Genomic DNA, 18,470 nt, shown 5'->3' with positions numbered 1-18,470 from the left:
GGCTCAGTCTTGCGTGCGCCAAGGAGAACAGCGGGGAGGAAGTGCGCCGCCTTCCGTCGCCCGCGATACATCAGGGGGAGTGGATAGAATGGGGGCGGGATCTAGGATTCTGTGAATGTGTGATTGCGCAACATGTTTATTTGCCTTGTTTGACGCATTATATACAGTGACTTTTTCTTAGATACGTAGATTTATTGGAGACTGATAGGTATATTTAAATTTCTTGTTGCGAGGTTTTCTGTATACGTGCAGTGAACTTTGTTTCCAGTGGCACATTTTTGCTCTTTATCAAGCTGTATCATCGCAATTGTATATTCCATTGTATCTTCGCATTTCTAAAGAACGAGGATGAGTGATATGTAAGTGACCCTACCCACCCCGCGCAATAATTGTTCGGTTCATTATCTGCGAGGCATGCGCGTAGCACACATGCATCTCTCATTTACAAAACTGACACGCAGGTGTGAGGATAAATGTTCTTTAAGGTTCTCATACATTGGGTTGAACATGATTGCGTGACGTAATGCACGCTCCAGAAGTTGACCAGCGTGGTGCAGTGACGTTTCTTACAGCTAAAGGTGTTTTCTAAAAAGAAATTAGTCACCGTATTGCAGCCGTGCACGTTGAACATTGCATTTCATTGACCACTGTGAAGCGTTGGAGCAAACGGTTCAAATCAGGACGTGAAAGTAGCAAATACAATCCAAGACTGGGCCAAAGCTACCGTGCAATCAGCCCCAACAAAATTGCAAAGGCTGATGAGTCGGTGAGACAAGAACGGAGGGTAAGCATCGATGAACTGGCAGAGCGTGTAAACATCAGTCAGGGTTCAGTTCACGCCATGATTTACGAACACCTCGGTTATCGGCTCTCATCTGCGCAATGGATGCCCAAGATTTTGAACCACCACCAGAAGACGGAGAAGTTCGGCGCTGCCTTGACTCCTCTGATCTGGTATGAGAGTGAGGGTGATGATTTCTTGTCTGCAATAGTGATCGGAGACGAACCATGGTGCCACTTCTGCGAGCATCAAACACGACGGCAAAGCGTACAGTGGAAACATTCGAATTCACCCCCCTCCCCTAATAAAGCAAAGGCCGTCATTTCCGCCGGAAAGGTGTTGTTGACTATTTTTTCAATCGTCAGGGGCCATTGCTGATAGAATTTGCTAGATCATGAGAGACTATCAATTGTTTCCGATATTGTGAAACGTCGGATCGGCTGCGTGTCGCAATCAAGAACAAACGACGTGGAAAACTGATGAACGGGGTCATCTTGCTATACGACAATTCCCGTCCCCGTGTCGCTGATGTGGTTAATACAAACCTAGCAAAGCTTAAGTGGGAAATGCTGCAATATCCGCCATACAACTCAGACCTGTCGCCTTGCGACTTTCACATTTTGGGGCACCTGAAGAAACAGCTCAAGGGAACCAGATTCGTGTCGGACGATGAAGTGAAAGAGTCAGTTGCAGACTTTTTGAAGTAGCAACCCAAGCAGCTTTATGAGACGGGAATCACGCGATCCGTTATCAATGGGACAAATCTCCAAATGCTCATAGAGACTACTTCTAAATAAAGTACACCGTTTGTCATATATTCGCATTCGCTCACTTTCATTTGACTCGCCCTCGTATATTATGCAAAACTCCTGCTTTGTATACGTGCTCTCTCTTGCGACTATAATTTCGGTGCTATTACCCACGATACACGACTGGCGACAGCTGCTCCTACGTAATACATTGAAACAAATGACAGCATCATTGAGATTTTTCACTGGCCGTTGCATGTGTACAAGAATTTAAACAAGGTTCTTCAATGACAAAGTCTTATTAGCATACTTGTCTTGAACTTGTTCATTTCGTGGCCTTTACATTTTTCGTATCAGCGTCATGCACTGTTTGGCTGGTTTCGAACTGATATAGTTCTAAAGTTCGTCTGATATTTTCTTTACTTATTAAATAGACAAAAACAAGGAAGAATTGATTGATATCACTTATTTTGGGCACAATTTTTAGCACACACGGGTACATTCCTTTATGAAAAAAATGCATATTTTGCTTGTTTTGACAGTGCGTAGCATTCAACAATTCGTTTGCAGCATCTTTGGCAATGACAATGCAGTTATTATTTATGTAATTGATCCCTCGACAAATTGTTTAAGAGGAAGCTTTAGCTTGGGCCTAATTCCGACGCGGCCTATTGAAATACATGTAAAACGCAGAAACGCTATTCTGAGGTAACCTCTGGATCGCGTTTAATAAAATTTGTTGCATTTGAGAGAGAAAGTTGAAGTCTAGTGTCTGTTGAATGCGGAAATTCGATTTAGGGCCTGAATTTTGTTTAAATATTTTGACAAATTTGAAAGTTCGAAAATACTGGAAGCACGACGTTTACAAATTAATAGCTCTGCATCAAGAACACATATCGCGCTTCCGTAAACGCCATCTACTATAACAATCAAAGCGGACAAATTTGATGTGTCGATTTGTATCCTACGTGAATTGTTTACGTTGTGTGTTAAGGTTCTGCAAAATTCGTATTTCCATAATACTAATTTTTTTTTAAATTCATGTGTAACACATCATTTTTTTTCCGCTGTAAATGTACTATCAGAGGCAATTCACATAATTGCCATATCATTTTTCACTGTTTAGTTGCAGAGTTTTAAACTTGTTAGTTTCGTTTACTGAAAATTGGCAATTTTTGCCAAATTTTAATAAAGAATTGACAACCTAAATAAAAAATACAAAACAGCAACAAGAATGTAAGTGTTCTTTTTTTTAAATGCAACAAGCTTCGTCAAGTTTGGTGCAGTGGTTGCCGAGAAAAATGAATTCTCCATCTATATGTATTTAGATAGGAGCCACCGAGCTAAAGCTTCCCTTAAGGAGGAGGCTGAGCTGCAATGTGAGCCCCCCCCCCCCCCCCTCGGAACGAAATTTTCCGCTACGCCACTGCGCACGACTTATACGTTATAATGCGCAGCTCTTTGGCGCTCCTATCCGTTGGGCGCCTATCCTGTCACCCCGTTCCTCTGCGCAGCCCCATTGCGATGACTCTCGCCGATAATGTCCACTACGCCGTCGCCATCCCTTCTCCTGCTGTCGCTACACTGCCGCGGTGCCTGCGGTGGGCGCTCCTTGCCGCCTTGCGCGTGATCCACGGCTCTTCGCTCCTCTGTTTCCGCGTCACGTGCCTGCAAGGTTTTTAGATATTTTTCAGTTTGCAAACAGGCTTCAAGAGGCGGCCCCATTTTGTCGCCATGGCGAGAGGAGGCGCTAGCGTTGCGTTGAGATTTAGTTGAGATGCAGTTCGAGGGCGTGGCTTGCCTCGGGAATGTGTTTTTGCTACGTTGTTGGTGCTTGCGCGTTAATGACGCGTGTATTTCGAGCTTGAACGCGTTCTGCAAACGTAGAACCCCGTGCAGTGATCGTGCATGCGTATTTGAGTGGATGCCGTGAAGTGTCGCGCGGATTCTCGACAAGCCGACGTCCAGCGCCTTTCGTTGGGGGTATGCTTCGGTGGCCGAAAGTACCGTCCCTCGACAATTTCTAAGGCAAAAGCCTTACCTTAAATGGCTCGTCACCCCGATGGTCTGGAAAACGCGGCGTGCGGTACTTTAGGTAATGTGAGCTCGCCTAGCTCGCGTAGACATGCGCTTGTGCCACTGCTCGCGCGTTCGTCGTCGGCTTCCACAGCTAGATCCGATGCCGCTCATCATGCCAAAAAAAAGAAAAGGCAAAGTTAATTAAGATACAGTTCATTCAACCACTCGAACTCACGACGTTCGGTGGGAGTTGAACCCTCGAGTATCTTTGGAAGTAGAACACACGACCTTTGCTGTTAACGCGAAGTGAATTAGGGCACAGTTAACTAATATAAAGTGTACCAAGTCGCTCAAACCCACGGCCTTTGGTGGGAGCCACGACGTATGGTGTTAATTAGGGTCACGTTAATGAAGTCGCAATTAATTGAGGTAGCGTAAACTGCGGCACATCGATCGAACCCAGGACCTTTCGTGGTTTAAAAGTAGTAATAAGAAGTAACAACGCATTCGAATGAGAATGTCAAGTAATTTAATTAATGCCTTGACATCTTGAGTGCGCAGACTTTCACCTTCGCCCTCTTTGGCCTACGTTAACGTGACTGTCAATTTTTTTTAAGCCCCCAAAGGAACCTCACGTATTGAAGTCATGGGAAAACGAGATTCCACGGAAACAATTTAAGGCTTTTGCGTAAAAAAACATACGTTTGTGACATTAATTTTGAGCCTGCGGGGATCATAAGCCGCTATGAGCAGGTAATTAACGATCAAACCGTAACGATAGCGCAAGCCACATGGGCCCTTAGGGAGCGCGCGGTGCCCCGAATTTTTCCGCACATACGTGGGCATCTGTCGAAACCGAAGGCGCCCAAGTCAGCAAGAAAACCACCCAAAGTAAGGACAGTGGTTCCCGCCCGAGGAGCTTCCTGCCAAAGTGATTAGGATCTGTGCGACAAAATTAAACCAAGTGACGGCATGGACAGTGGCGAACGCGCTGAAGTCAGCTCACTAAACTGCGCCCTCGCTTGCTGTTATGCAGGACGCTAAGCATTTGAGTCGCAGCATGTGAAGGCTTCGGCCATTCAGGTTATTATCTACAAGCTCAATGATGACTGCGTTCTTTACAGACAAATTATCACCTCTGAAGACACTAATATTTTACAGGCCGACCTAAACAAAGTTTCACTTCGGTGCGAACAATGGCAAATGGAAATTAATGTTTCTAAAACAAAAACAATGATATTTACCAGAGCCAGTAACGTTCACTTAAGTTCATATTTTATGAACAGCATATGCATAGAGAATGTGTCAACATTAAAATATTTGGGAGTCCATTTAACTTCTAACCTTACATGGAATGATCACATTGATGAAATAATTTCGAAAGCAAATAAAACACTTGGATTCATTAGACGAAATTTGTATTTAGCAAATCAGTCAACTAAATTATTAGCTTACACAGCTCTGGTTCGCTCAAACATTGAATACGCTTCCACAATATGGAATCCAAATCAGACTTACCTAATAAACAAGCTGGAATCTTTACAAAATAAAACAGCACGCTTCATCACTAAAACATACTCTAGAACATCCAGCATCACGGCTATCAAAGAGTGCCTCCAATTACCGTCTCTAGAAGCACGACGACTGTTAGCACTGCTTTCCTACTTCCACAGATTGTATCATACCCCGTCATCCTTCACAGCATCCCATATCAAACCCCCACAAAAAATTTTCCCCCGCCTCGACCATCCCTTCAAAGTGCGTCCCATGTTTGCGCGTACGAATCTCCTGCGACAATCACCGCTCTTTCTAGCTATTCATCACTGGAACAAGCTGCCAAAAGAAATGACTTATATACGTGATCATGACTCATTTGTAAGTTTGAAGCGCAGTTGTACGCATGCTGGGTAAAAGCTGAATTTTATGCCTTTGACGCAATGTAAGTGTATCTACATGCTTTGTACGGAGTGTTTTTTTCTCATCATGTATTTAATTCTCTTTTCTTTTTTTCTTTTTATATTTTCTTGTTGTATACGGTGATCTTTATCACGGTGTTCTATATTGCCTTTCAACCCCCCCTTATTGTGTGTGAAATATCCTGTTGTTAACCCCCCCCCCCCTTTGTAATGCTCATAAGGGCCTTGAATAAAGGGCCTCTGAATAAAAAAAAACAAGAAAAATGAGAAGGCATAATTTCCTGCATCCTTGCAGGTTGTTGATGTTGTAGGCTATCCCGTTGTTGTTGCCCGCGCAAGACGTGTTCACGTAAGGTTGGAATATGAGTGAGCATTATGGGGTCCTCACTTGATTTGTGCAGCATACTGTCGAAAAATAGACGTCGGCTACAATGCCTTGTATTCTTTTATTTTTTGTCTTGTCTTTCGTGCTGTTTGGGTTGTTATAATATTCAGATACAATTGAAAAGCGCTTTTCACTAAAGCCAAGTAAAATAGGCGCATATTTGCACTTCTACTTCACGAATGAGAGAGTTAACGGAATGTGGTAGTCGCTTGCGGACGCCTTTCAGAAAGTAGCAGACGACGCGCCGAGACCGATCCTAAGGCTACCGCCGCGCCGCTGCCTGATCGGAGATTGCGCCGACCCACTCCACGCCATTGGAAGGCCGCAGTCTTTTCCAGCTGAAACTAATCTAAAAACGTTGCGTGGCTGTACGGCTATCAGCCGTATCTCTCGCTTCCCCGTTTGTGGGGCGCGTTCCTCAGTGGCATTTGTCGCCTCTGGCAGTGCTTGCGCCTGGCTGTCCTTCTCCTGCCTCATTACTCCTGTTCTCAATACCCCTGTTCTCCACCCGTTTCCTCATCACACCTCAGAAGAAGCAATAAATAACAATTCCTAATCGCACCCCCCCCCCCCGCCTCTCCGCGGCGGTGACCCATTAAGGCCGATCCACACGACGGACCAAGTCCGCAAGCCGATCGGTCACGTGATGCAACGTCACGGCCCAGCGCGGTCCGATCCGGCGCAGAGCACATCCACACGGCGGACCGCGATAGCAGACGGCGGAGCAGATCAACCAGCTACTCTCGGCCGCAGTGCTCGCGACTCAACAAATTCGCGAAACCATGCCAATCCCTCGCGCTCATGCTGCGCATGTATCGCGAATAAAAGTCGTCGAAATGGAGGCGGAGCAGAAACGTCGTTTGGCCGCTATGCCGTTGGCTCTTTGCGTGGACGAAGAAGATTACTACCCTGCGCCAAAAAGGTCGTGTTTGGTGAAGGATTGGATGTGCAGGAAGGAGCTCGGCCTGCAGAACCAACTATTCAAAGAGCTGGTAGTGTCCGAGCCTTCTGAGTACAGACGGCTCCTGCGCGTCAGCCGGGAGCAGTTCGCGGAACTTCTCGCGCGCACGCGTGGGGCCTAGGATAGAACGGAAGACGACTGTCATGCGCCAGCCGATACAGCCGGCGACGAAGCTGCAAGCAACGCTGCGTTACCTTGCATCTGGTAAGCATTTTTCGTCTTGCTTTGGGCTGTTGCGGCCTTACATCACTTCTCATTGCCATCGCTGCGCCTCGTGTACTTTCTTACAGCCAATTGCACTGAAATGTAGCACCGGGTGCAACATGCGGCTTCAAGACCAGCAGCCGAACGTAGATGCTCTATGTGTTGCCACAGTGTAGCGCGCAGCTAGTTATTTTCTTTATAGGAGAGCTGAGCCTTGGCGTTCTATACATTCTCAGCGACATGCAGTGAAGTGGGGTTTGTAGGAGCTAAAACGCCACTATTTCGCTGACATCGGCAGTAAGAAAAAAGCAAAACGATTGCCCAGCTGCCGTGCCTACATAAACTGCCCACGTTTAGTCAAGTTTGGCTGCATGCGCCAGTATGTTCTACCGGCAATCTAAATAGGTCCTTCCACCTCGCCTTTATTTATTTACAGGTGAGAGCCACCATTCCCTAAGTCGCCAGTTCAGAGTCGGGCACTCCACCGCCAAAGATTTCATTCCCGAAACATGTTCGGCTATTTATCATAAGCTAAGCAAAGATTATATGAAGTCACCAAAAACAGTTGAAGATTGGCGGTACGTTATTAGGGGGTTTGACGAAAATTGCCAATTTCGAAACTGTGTGGGGGCAATAGATGGGAAGCATGTCTGCATAACCAAACCAGCCAACTCTGGGTCCCTTTACTTTAACTATAAAATGTCGTTTAGCATAATTCTTCTGGCTGTTGTGGATGCAAATTATAAATTTACCTACATTGACGTTGGTGTGCCCGGTGCTCGAGGTGACGCAGGAGTCTGGCAGACCACGCCCCTGCAGGAGGCATTGGAAGGCAACAGAGCAAACTTGCCACACCATGTGGAAGTTGGACCAGGTCTATTCCTACCCTCCGTGTTTGTGGCCGACGACGCATTTCCAATCGGGAAGAATCTGATGAAGCCGTATGGAGGTAGCAGCCTGTCGGGTGATCAGCGGATCTTTTTTTACAGGCATGCATCTTAAGCTTGATTCTTTGTATTTTAGAGGGCGTTATAAGGCCTTTGAATATGCTTAACTAAGAAAATGCAATACTTTTTCACTTTGTATACATTTCGCAGGTTGTCCAGAGCAAGACGGGTTGTGGAGAACGCGTTCGGTATACTGGCCAATCGCTTTCGCTTTCTTCTCACTACAATCAATGCAGAGCCTGAAAGAGTTGTCCCCATGGTGAAGGCAGTATGTGTGCTACATAACTACCTTGGCAACGACATGAGCACATTTCCTGACTCGGGGCCCGAAGATAGTAGGGAGCAAACATTTTTGGCCTACGAGCAACACGCGGACGTGTAAACGCGTTTGGTGCCAGCGTCCGTGAGGACATGCGGGACTACTTCAACGGCCAAGGTGTTGTGCCGTGGCAGAAGGCATCTGCATATTTTGATGAGTACGAATAAAATGAACATTTGCACACACATTTATTTACATTGTCAGAAATTTTTCAACTGTGTCCAGAATTTCTTTGTGGCACTGCACCTGCTTCACAGCGTCCAGCTGCCTCATATGAGCCGCAATCGTTTTGCCAAAGAAAAAAGAGGCGTCGTTTGGCTCGGACGGTTGCTGCATGGCTGAGGCAATAGTGTGCAAAACTGACTGCCTCTAGGCCCAGTCCTCGCTTGACGGCCCCGAGGAGCGTAACTGCCTCGGCCGTTTTGTGCTGAGTGTGGGCGGCGACTCGACTCTTCTCGACGTGGTTGGGGAGTTGGCGCTAGAGCTTTCCTCCAGCATTACGGACAGCTCCCCTTCTTCCCCACCACTCTGTTCTGCTGGTGCCAGGAGATCTCGGTTGTGGTGAAGCTGAAATGAACAATTTCACAGTTGGCATGAAATAAGTTGCCGCCTTGTTTCAGTTTGAATACTGGCATTCAGAGACGATACGTCGAAGCAACTGAAACTTGCTGCATGCGTCCTGGGCTATAGCACTTATTTGTCAGGTCTATGTGCCGAAGTCGCATAGTTATGGAAAAGTTAGGAGAATTGCTGTAATTCTAAATGCAAAAAAAAACAAGACAGCCAGCTTGTGACAAATCTCGCTGCACTATTTACAACTCAGTGAAGCAAAAGCCATGGTCTAAACAGCGCAGCATATTGCAATGTTTGTGCCTGAGCCTGCAATATAAGCACAGTAAATAAGACATTTTTTCCAAGTCGCAATTGCATTCTCCACATTTTGTGCAGGGAAAAAGGCGAAGAATCCTCCTTTGTACAAGTGAACATCTGCCTGACGGTTTGCAGCAAAATGTGTTTGCTGCAAACTCTCTTCTCTTCTGTGTGTCTCGTCAAAATATTGCGCAATCCAACCTCTGATATGCTATACCAACACGCCCAGTCGTGAACCTTGGCTTTGCTCGCCACTCGCACGAGGGCCTGCAGAAACCATGTCTATAGGGCATGGGGAACTCAGTGGCAACATTCTGATCTTTCCTGGAATTTCGCTTTCTACATGCGCAGAGACAACAATCCACAGAAATACAGTACCTCTATAGCTGAACTTGCCGAGCTGCCATAGTCCCCGCTGCAAAATCGGTGGTTTGGCTCCGGAACAGCATCCAGGAACCGCATCGCGGCGAAGAAAATCCACTTGCCAGTGTACACCTCGCTTGCAGGCTGGCCGCTCGTTGTCGTGCGGACTTTTTCTCCTTTCTGTAGGTTCGCCTTTTATTGGCGAAGATGCCCTTCAGCACATCTGCAAAAATGCGTCACCAATCAGTAAAGGACATTGTTTGGATGCCTTTTTTTCGAGACTCACTCGCGTGCCCTGTCGCGATCGGGCGCACAGAGCAAGCGCGGTGATGAAGGTGTGTGGCGCTTCGACGTGACGTGGCATAAACATATAATTCGCCCCACTTGTGAAATGAAGCCCGAACACACAAGGCAAGTAAAAAAGAAAGGGAAAGGAGCTCGGGATTGAGTAAATGTTGACCTCAGAACTGTTTAATCGGGAAGGAAAATGCAGTTGCCATGTTCTTCTATTCGTTCGCGATCAAATATTTCAGTAGCGAGAGTTGCTGGCGTGTACTTTGTGGCCACTGGAATCGCCAAGCCCGTCCCGGAACCGCTGTACAGATATGCGGATTTCCTTTCTTGATCAGTCGTCTGGGAGCGCTGAAATAGTGGTGCTATCACGTGGTATATTTCGCCGGCTTTCTTTAAAGGCAATTACAAGAAGCTCCATCAATGGTACCTAGTTGCAAACACTTCAGTCGACCATTTTTAAATGTGAACTACAACTTCCGTATCGACACTTTCATGGCAAAGGCAATATTTAAGATGTTTGGCAATTACTTTATACTAACTGATTTTGTAAATAAAAAAGTATACCGCGATACTCGACACCACTGAGTTGGTTTGAGCCTCTTAGCACACTTCGCCTTTAAAACATTGGCTACTTTTAGCTTGGACACCCTGAATAAAAATGATTGAGAATAAAAGGGACTGTGTGTGGGCAAACAAAATTAAAAACAGACAAGGTGAGGAGGGAACTCTGTAAAACCACCAGGTATTCACGAACGCCACACGTATGCAATCTTTTAGGTAGTGCTCCCACCAATTCACGTGTAAGTTGCTGTCTGTGCGCGAACGCAATGTCAGTGGCTCGAAAAAATCGGCGTGCAGCCACACTCAACGTAGTGTTATGACATATAGGAAGAAGCAAGGCCTTTCAATGACAAATGACACTCTCGCGAACTCACATTATGAATAAGTAAAGACTGCCTTGTCGCAGAAAGAACTTACCCACTTCATACGGTCCGTTTTCCGGGTAGTTCTCGTTCATCTCTCCAGCTACCTTAGTCCATAGGTAACGCTTTTTCGCGTTGTCATTGTAATCATTCCGGCTCGAGTCCCACAAAGCCGGGAACTGCTCAACCAGGGACACAAAATAAAAAACCTCGTCGTCAATCCAAGAGCACATGCTGTTTAAAAATATATCTCCTGCACGCACGTGTAGGCGGAACGGCGGACATGAAACGACTGGCTTTTACTGAGCCGCAAACTAGATTAGATTTGGCTGAAGACACACTGTTGCTGGACAACATTCGTTGGCTACGCCAAAATCGCTGCGGTCATGCGGTCCGCCGCCAAAACGGAAGCGGGAAAAGCCTCGGCGATTTGTTGGACCGCGAGGGCCGCGGTCTTGCGCGGGCTAACGACGGTACGCACGAACTGGTGACGTCCTATCACGTGATGCGCGGACCGCGGTCCAAAAAGAGTAATTTGGTCCATCGTGTGGATCGGCCTTTATTGGACCGCGAGGGCCGGGGTCCTGCGCGGGCCAACGGCGGTACGCACGAACTGGTGACGTCCTATCACGTGATGCGCGGACCGCGGTCCAAAAGAGCAATTTGTTCCGTCGTGTGGATCGGCCTTTATAAGATGGCGCGATGGCGCGTCGCCGCAGCGCCGGCTCGATAGCGATGGATCGCCGTGCGTGCCGCCCAATCCGAAGCGCGGAACCGCCTCCTTCCCGCCGTGGTTGCTCACTGGATGATGTTGGGATGCTGAGCATGAGGTGGCGGGACCGAATCCCGGCCACGGCATTTCGATGGGGGCGAAATGCGAAAACGCCCGTGTACTTAGGTGCGGGTTAAAGAACCCCAGGTGGTCAAAATTTCCGAAGCCCTCCACTACGGCGTGCCTCATAATCATAAAGTTGTTTTGGCACGTAAAACCACATAATTTAATTTTTTTCTAGAACCGCCTCTGTTCGGCACTGCGTGTTCTGTATGCGGTTGCCTGTTGTTGGAATAAGGCAGCAGCTGCGCTCAAAGATCGCATTACCAAAAAGCGTAATCGTCGGATATTTTTTCTTTCTTTCGATCACTACTCTTGGACGACGTTGCTCCTACTCCTGCTGACTGAGAAGAGGCCTTGGTTACGTCTCCTGTCATCGCCGCAGAGCTTCAGCTTCCCAGATCTTGGCCAAAGAATCCCCGAGTTGGGTTTATGCAAATAGACTCCCATTTTCAACTCCGACGCATCACTTCACAGAGAGCAAAGTAGCTGCACGTCATCGCCGCGCTGCCCTCCTACACTGCCGATGCCATAGTCGACTTTCTAGCAGGTACGCCTTCGGTTACAGCATACGACGACCTGAAACGCATGGTCCTGCAGCGCTTGGAGATATCGCAATAGCGTAAGCTCAAACAGCTCGTCTACGAGGAACTCAGCTGCCAACGACTGTCACCACTGCTGCACCGGTTGCGTCAGTTACTTGGTCAGCAGTCAGCCTACTTCCAATATCGCGCGAGCTGCTCTTGCAATACTTCCCACAGTCCACACGCATGGTACTGGTGGGTTCCGACGAAACAAGTCTCGATCAGCTAGCTGCACTCACTTACCGCATATGCGACTGCTCGTCTGCGTCACAGCAACTTATCGCCGCTGCAAGAGTCTCAGAGCCAGGAGGCCGACTCTCGCGCCTCGAGGAAACAGTCGCCCGCCTTACCAATGCAGCGGAGAAGCTGACTACGGGTGGAAACATTGCCGACCAGCTTCGGCGTAACCATTCGCCTTCACGGTCTCACAGTGCAGCTAGAGAATCGCCACGATAGTTGTGCTGGTCGCGTCACTTTCGGGAACAAGCAAGTCGCTGCACTCGGCCCTGTTCGTGGACGGGAAACGCACCGCCCAGTCGGCAGCATGCGACACGGGCCGTCGCGCAAGCCGCCTATTCGCAGTCGACCGCATCACCAGCGTCCGCCTCCTTGTCGACACCGGAGCCGAGATGTATATTGTTCCCGCCACAGATCGCCAACGTGACAAGTCCACACCCACGCTCCGCGCGGTGAAAAACCCTGCCATCTTGTCGTATGGGCACCGATGAATAACGCTAGAAATCGGAATCCGTCGCTTGCACAGATGGGTGTTTTTAATCGCCCACGTCAGCTTTGCCATACTGGGAGCGGACTTCCTGAGCCATTTCTTATTCTTTCTTCAACCTAGATCTGAGTTTTCGCGATCGGCGCCTAAAGGCTAATGTCATATTCCTCGATGTGCTTGGCCTGCAGTTTAACCTCACCTCTGGCATCCGTACGGTTAGGCCAGTCTCAATGTGCGACAAGACACTTGCTGAGTACCCGCCTTTCATCTTAATTGAGGTGCCGGGCAGCGTATTAGGAATACGTATCTCTTGGGCAGGGGCGTAGCCAGGGGGGGTGGGGGGGTTCAGCCCCCACCGAAATTTTTCCGTGCTGTCCATGCACCGCCGACGAAAGCAACCCCCGGCGCCGGAAATCATTCTAGATTTTGTCTAGAATGTCTTTTTGACGCTCGAAAAGACCATTAACCGCGACGATAGCGAACTCGGGCTGCAATCTCATAAGCGATTGAACATTTCCAAAATTGTGCTTGAGATTTTCAATTGCGGAACTTTGCGGGTTTAATGTTGTTATGAACATTTGACGCCTGAAGTCCATTGACTTTTCTAAAGTCTCACATCGGAACACACAACGAGACAAGTCAAATCAACACACTAGCAGACAAGTTGACAAACCACGCAGCGAGGTTCAATGAGACGAAGCGTTGTGGTGGTTCATTTGTGCCGACATGTCACATAAAATAAATATCAACACTTTTTTACCTCCGCGAAAACATCCATATGAAAACACTAAAGCCAGGCAAGCTAACTACGTTCTTATTTATTTTTGCTACTTTGACTTTTATTCTCGAGGACGCATTGAGCCTCTCCCATTTCTTTTTTCTTCTTTTCTTTTTTTTTTTCTCGCTACCATAGACGCGGGCTGCCAGAGCCAGCCAGAGCGCATACGTTTTTTCTCGCGTGCCCCGACCACCGCGCGGCGCACTTCGGTGCGCGTTCGGTTTTCTCGGGCCAAGTGGATTTTCGCCTGGCAGAGTTTTGGACACTTTCTTGCTAGCAGACGAGATAAAGAAACAATGGTCGCTCATTGCCATCACTGTGGGGACTCGACGGATTGCACCGCGTTCGCTTTTGCAGAACTCCGGAAAGTCTTGTCTCGCCGGTGTAGGATACCGAGCAGTATGCGTATGGTTGGTTCTCAGTGGACCAAGCGTCTCATGTTTTCTTCGATATTCCTTCCGTAGCCACATTAGGTGCCCAAAGTAGGCATTCGATTGAGGCCAACATATTTTCCTATGCGTCTTTTTTTTCATTGCGGTGCCCCCACCCAACAGAAGAAAAAAAAATACATTGTTGCGGCGCAGCAAATTGTCGCATGGTGAAAGTTCGATTTTGCTACTTCTTTTGTGGAAAGTAATGAGCCACGGGATGCTTCAGTTGCCAGACACCCTTATTATATTATTGCGATAGCAATTTTATGGACACTCCAGGCGCATGCCTGCTGTCGCCGTCACCCTCATGTTTCGTATAAAGTCCAAGGGTGATAACACCGTGACCGCGTGCCGCATGCTGCGTGTGCGAGTGAAAACGTAGGGGGGGGGGGGGGGGGTGGTGGACTGGCTGAGCCGACGATGGTGGCTCAGTCGTGTGTGAGCAAAGGAAAAAAGCAGGGAGCAAGCGCGCCGCCTTCCGTCGCGCGCGATACATCAGGAGGGGGGGGGGGGTGAGTGGATGGAATGGGGACGGAATCTAGGATTCTGTGAATCTGTCATCGCGCAACATGCTTATTCACCTTGTTTATTTATTCATTTCCTCAAAGGTCTCTGTTGAGACATTACAATGACGCATTATATACAGCGACTTTTTCTTAGATACGTAGATTTATTGGAGACCTATACGTATATTTAAATATCTTGTTGCGAGGCTTCGTGTACACGTGCAGTGAACTTTGTTTCCAGTCACACTTTTTGCCCTTTATCAAGCTGTATCTTCGCATTTGTATATCTCATTGTATCTTCGCATTTCTAATGCACGAGTGCGAGTCGCAATAGTGGTTCGGTTCATTATTTGCGAGGCATGCGCGCAGCACAGTGGCATCTCTCATTTACAAAAGTGGTACTCATGTGTGATGACAAATGTTCTTTAATGCTCTCATACACTGGGTTGAACATGGTTGCCTGACATATGGACACCCCAAAAGCTGAACAGCGTGGTGTTGCAAAGTTTTTGACAGCTAAAGGTGTTTCCCCCCCAAAAAATTTATCGCCGTATGGCTGCCGTGTACGTTGAACAATGCATTTCATTGGCCACTGTAAAGCGTGGGAGCAAACGGTTCAAAGAAGAATGGGAAAGTTGCCAAGATATTCCAAGACCGGCCCAATGCCATCGTGCAATCACATACCGCACAATTTCAAAGGTTGATTAGATGATGAGACGAGAATGGAGGACAAGCATCGATGAACTGGCAGAGCGTGTGAAAATCATTCACGGCTCGGTTCACGCCATAATTCATGAGCACCTCGGTTATCGGCTCTTGTGTGCGTAATTGATGCCCAAGATTTTGATCCACCGCCACAAGACACAGAAGTTTGGCGCTGCTTTGACTAAAATAATCCGGTATCACAATGAGGATGACGATTTCCTGTTTGCTATTTTGATCGGGGACGAACCATGGTGCCACTACTACGAGTCTGAAACACGACGCCAAAGCTTACAGTGGAAACATTCGAATTTACCATGCCAAAGAACGCAAGGGCCGTCATTTTCGCCGGAAAGGTGTTGTTGACTTTCTTTTTTTGACCGTAAGGGGCCATTACTGATAGAATTTGCTCAATCTTGAGAGACTATCAATTGTTTCCGATATTGTGAAACGCCGGAACCACTGCGTGTCGCAATCAAGAACAAACTACGTGGAAAATTGACGAATTGGTTCATCTAGTTTCACGACAATGCCCGTCCCCAGGTCGCTGAATTGGGTAATACAAAACCGGCAACGTTCAAGTGGGAAGCCCTGCAACATCCGTCATTTGCGATGATTGCGATGCGATGAATGATTTCATTTGCGATGATTGTCTCGCCTGATTTGCGATGCGTGTGCATGATATGTTGTAATGCTTGAATATCTGTGTCCTTGGGAAAACTGTATTTCCGCGCTGCTGCTCCCTTATTTTCTTTTTGTATTTTTAAGGGTATTTGGAGCTAGTCAAGCTGCTAAGAGCAGCTTTTTTTCCCACTTTACCCCCGCAAGGCTGTATTTAGTTTTTGTGGAAATAAAGCATAGATACATACATACATACATACAGCGCAGACCTGTCCCCTTGCGAATTCCACATTCTGGGGCAACCGAAAAACAGCTCAACGGAACTAGATTCGTGCCGGACGATGACTTGACAGAGTCAGTTACAGACTTTTTGAAGCAGCTACCTAAGGAGTTTCATGAGACGGGAAACACGCGACTCGTTAGACAATGGGGCAAATGTCTAAATTCTCATGCAGACTACTTTTTAATAAAGTACGCCGTTTGTCATATATTCGCATTGGCTCACATTCATTTCACTCGCCCTCGTATAGCTTGCAGAACTGCTTTTTATACGTGCTCTCTGTTGCGACTATAATTTCGGTGCGATTACTCACGACCGGTGACAGCTGCTCCTGCGTAATGCATTGGAACAAATGACAGCGTCACGGAGATTTTTCAGTGGCCGTTGCATATATACAAGAATTTACACAAGGTTCTTCAATGACAGAGTCTCATTAACATATTTGTCTTGAACTTGTTCATTTCGTGGCCTTTACATTTTTCGTATCAGCGTCATGCACTGTTTGGCTGGTTTCGAACTGATATAGTTCTAAAGTTCGTGTGATATTTTCTTTACTTATTTAATATAAAAAAACATGGAAGCATTGATATCAGTTACTTTGGGCAGAATTTTTGACACATACGAGAATATTCTTTTATGAAAAAATTCACATTTTACTTGTTTGGATAGTGCGTAGCGTTCAAGAATTCGTTCAAAGCATTTTTACAATGGTAATGCAGTTATTATTAATGTATTTGATCCCTCGACCAATTGTTTAAGAGGAAGCTTTAGCTTGGGCCTAATTCCGACGCGGCCTATTCAAATAGATGTAAAACGCAGAAATGATTTCTGAGATAGTCCTGCTAATCGCTTTTAATGATATTTGTTGCATTTGAGAGAGAAGGTATATTATAGTGTCTGTTGGAAACGGAATTTCGATTTACGGCCTGAATTTTGTATAAAATATTTTGAAAAATTTGAAATTTCGCAAAAATAGAAGCACGACGTTTACACATAATAGCTAACCAAGAACAGATATCTCGGTTCTGTAAACGGCAACTGTTAGGAATGTCGATGCGGACAAATTTGGTGTGTCAATTTGTATCGTGCGTGAATTGCTTACGTTGTGTACAAGGGTTCTGCAAGAGTCGTATTTCCATAATACTAATTTTTTTTTAGATTCATGGTAAACATATCTATTTTGTCCGCTGTAGATCTACTATTAGGTGGAATTCACAGAATTGTCCTATCATTTTTCATTGTTCAGTTACTGAGTTTTAAACTTGATAGTTCCGTTTTATGAAAATTTGCGATATTGGCCAATTTTTAATATAGAATTGACCGCCCTAATGAAAAATTCGAAACCAACACCCACTAGAATGTAAGTTTTTCTTTTATATTGAACAAACATCGTCAAATTTGGTGCAGTTGTTGCGAGGGAAAACGAATTACCCTTCTACATGTATTTAAATAATAGCACCCGAGCAAAAACTTCCTCTTACGGAGGAGGCCGAGCTGCAACATGAGCCCCCCCCCCCCCCCCCCCTAACGAAATTTCTGGCTACGCCACTGCTCCTGGGCGCCGGCGCGTCAGAGCTGCGCGCCTGTTGACCCTCGCCGCAGGCCGCTTCCGCTAGCATGGCGGAACCCGGGGCCGCGGCGTCCGGCATTGCCTCAGACATTGAAGTTTGCTTACGCTCCAACGCTGGGCTGGCGCCGCAGAGAACGCGATGCAGCAGTTGCGCTAACACCTTTGTGGTGATAGGAGCACGCATCACTTACATTGTGGTTTATCCGAGGCACGTGAAGCAACTTGAAATGCTTCAAGAAACGCCTGTGCAACGTTGTGCAAGGGTTCTGTGCTGGCCATTGACAACGCTCCGCCTCGATGCCGAAAGCCGCATCCCTCATTTTTCAACGACGCTGAAAAAGCATTCATGCAGAAAGTGGACAAGCCACAGCGAGAAGGAAGAACACGGCGGCATGATCATGGAGACGTTTTGTTGAAGCTACAACAACAACGACGACACGGTAAGTTTTTGTTGCAGTTCAACGTGCATATTTGCGAGAACGCGAGTACGATCTGGTATGACTTAACGCCGCATAAGTTACGGGGAGCGTGCACTTGTCCAAAATAATTCTACGCCACACAGAGTGACTGAGTGCATGCCACGTGGAATGAGAAGCGCGCATATAATTCCAGATGTGCGCCCAAAAACCTTCAAAGCATGCTACAACCTATAAGCACTTTCCTGCTGCCGCGCGTGCTAATGCTTAGCTCTGACGCCGGCCCGATTCTTCG

At 47.0% G+C, this 18,470-nt stretch overlaps 2 protein-coding genes and 2 pseudogenes across 5 annotated transcripts in view; 3 read left to right on the top strand and 1 right to left on the bottom strand.

The window, feature by feature from the left end:
• Positions 1 to 882: 882 nt before the first annotated feature.
• LOC139052105 (uncharacterized) lies at positions 883 to 5,460 on the top strand. The gene is made up of 2 exons (XM_070529204.1): positions 883 to 954; positions 4,849 to 5,460. The coding sequence occupies exons 1-2, from the start codon at positions 883 to 885 to the stop codon at positions 5,458 to 5,460; spliced, it is 684 nt and encodes a 227-aa protein (XP_070385305.1).
• A 1,130-nt stretch (positions 5,461 to 6,590) lies between these two features.
• On the top strand, positions 6,591 to 8,448 carry LOC139052104 (uncharacterized; annotated as a pseudogene).
• Positions 8,449 to 8,473: 25 nt separating this feature from the next.
• Positions 8,474 to 10,964, bottom strand: LOC139052103 (uncharacterized; annotated as a pseudogene).
• Positions 10,965 to 17,882: 6,918 nt separating this feature from the next.
• Positions 17,883 to 18,470, top strand: part of LOC135908744 (uncharacterized) — a 153,470-nt gene continuing 152,882 nt past the window's right edge. For all 4 annotated transcript variants that reach the window (XR_010566404.2, XR_011509687.1, XR_011509688.1 and 1 more), the window contains exon 1: positions 17,883 to 18,199. Coding sequence is in view for 1 of the 4 variants with exons in the window: in XM_070529162.1 (XP_070385263.1) it covers positions 18,106 to 18,199 (94 nt within the window). In the remaining 3 variants the exon portion in view is untranslated. The remainder of the gene's footprint in view (positions 18,200 to 18,470) is intronic.

Source organism: Dermacentor albipictus, unplaced genomic scaffold (genome assembly GCF_038994185.2).
Source record: "Dermacentor albipictus isolate Rhodes 1998 colony unplaced genomic scaffold, USDA_Dalb.pri_finalv2 scaffold_18, whole genome shotgun sequence".
NCBI classification, from domain to species: Eukaryota; Metazoa; Arthropoda; class Arachnida; order Ixodida; family Ixodidae; genus Dermacentor; species Dermacentor albipictus.
Note: the sequence above shows the minus strand (reverse complement) of the source record. Positions and strands in the feature narration are given on the sequence as shown.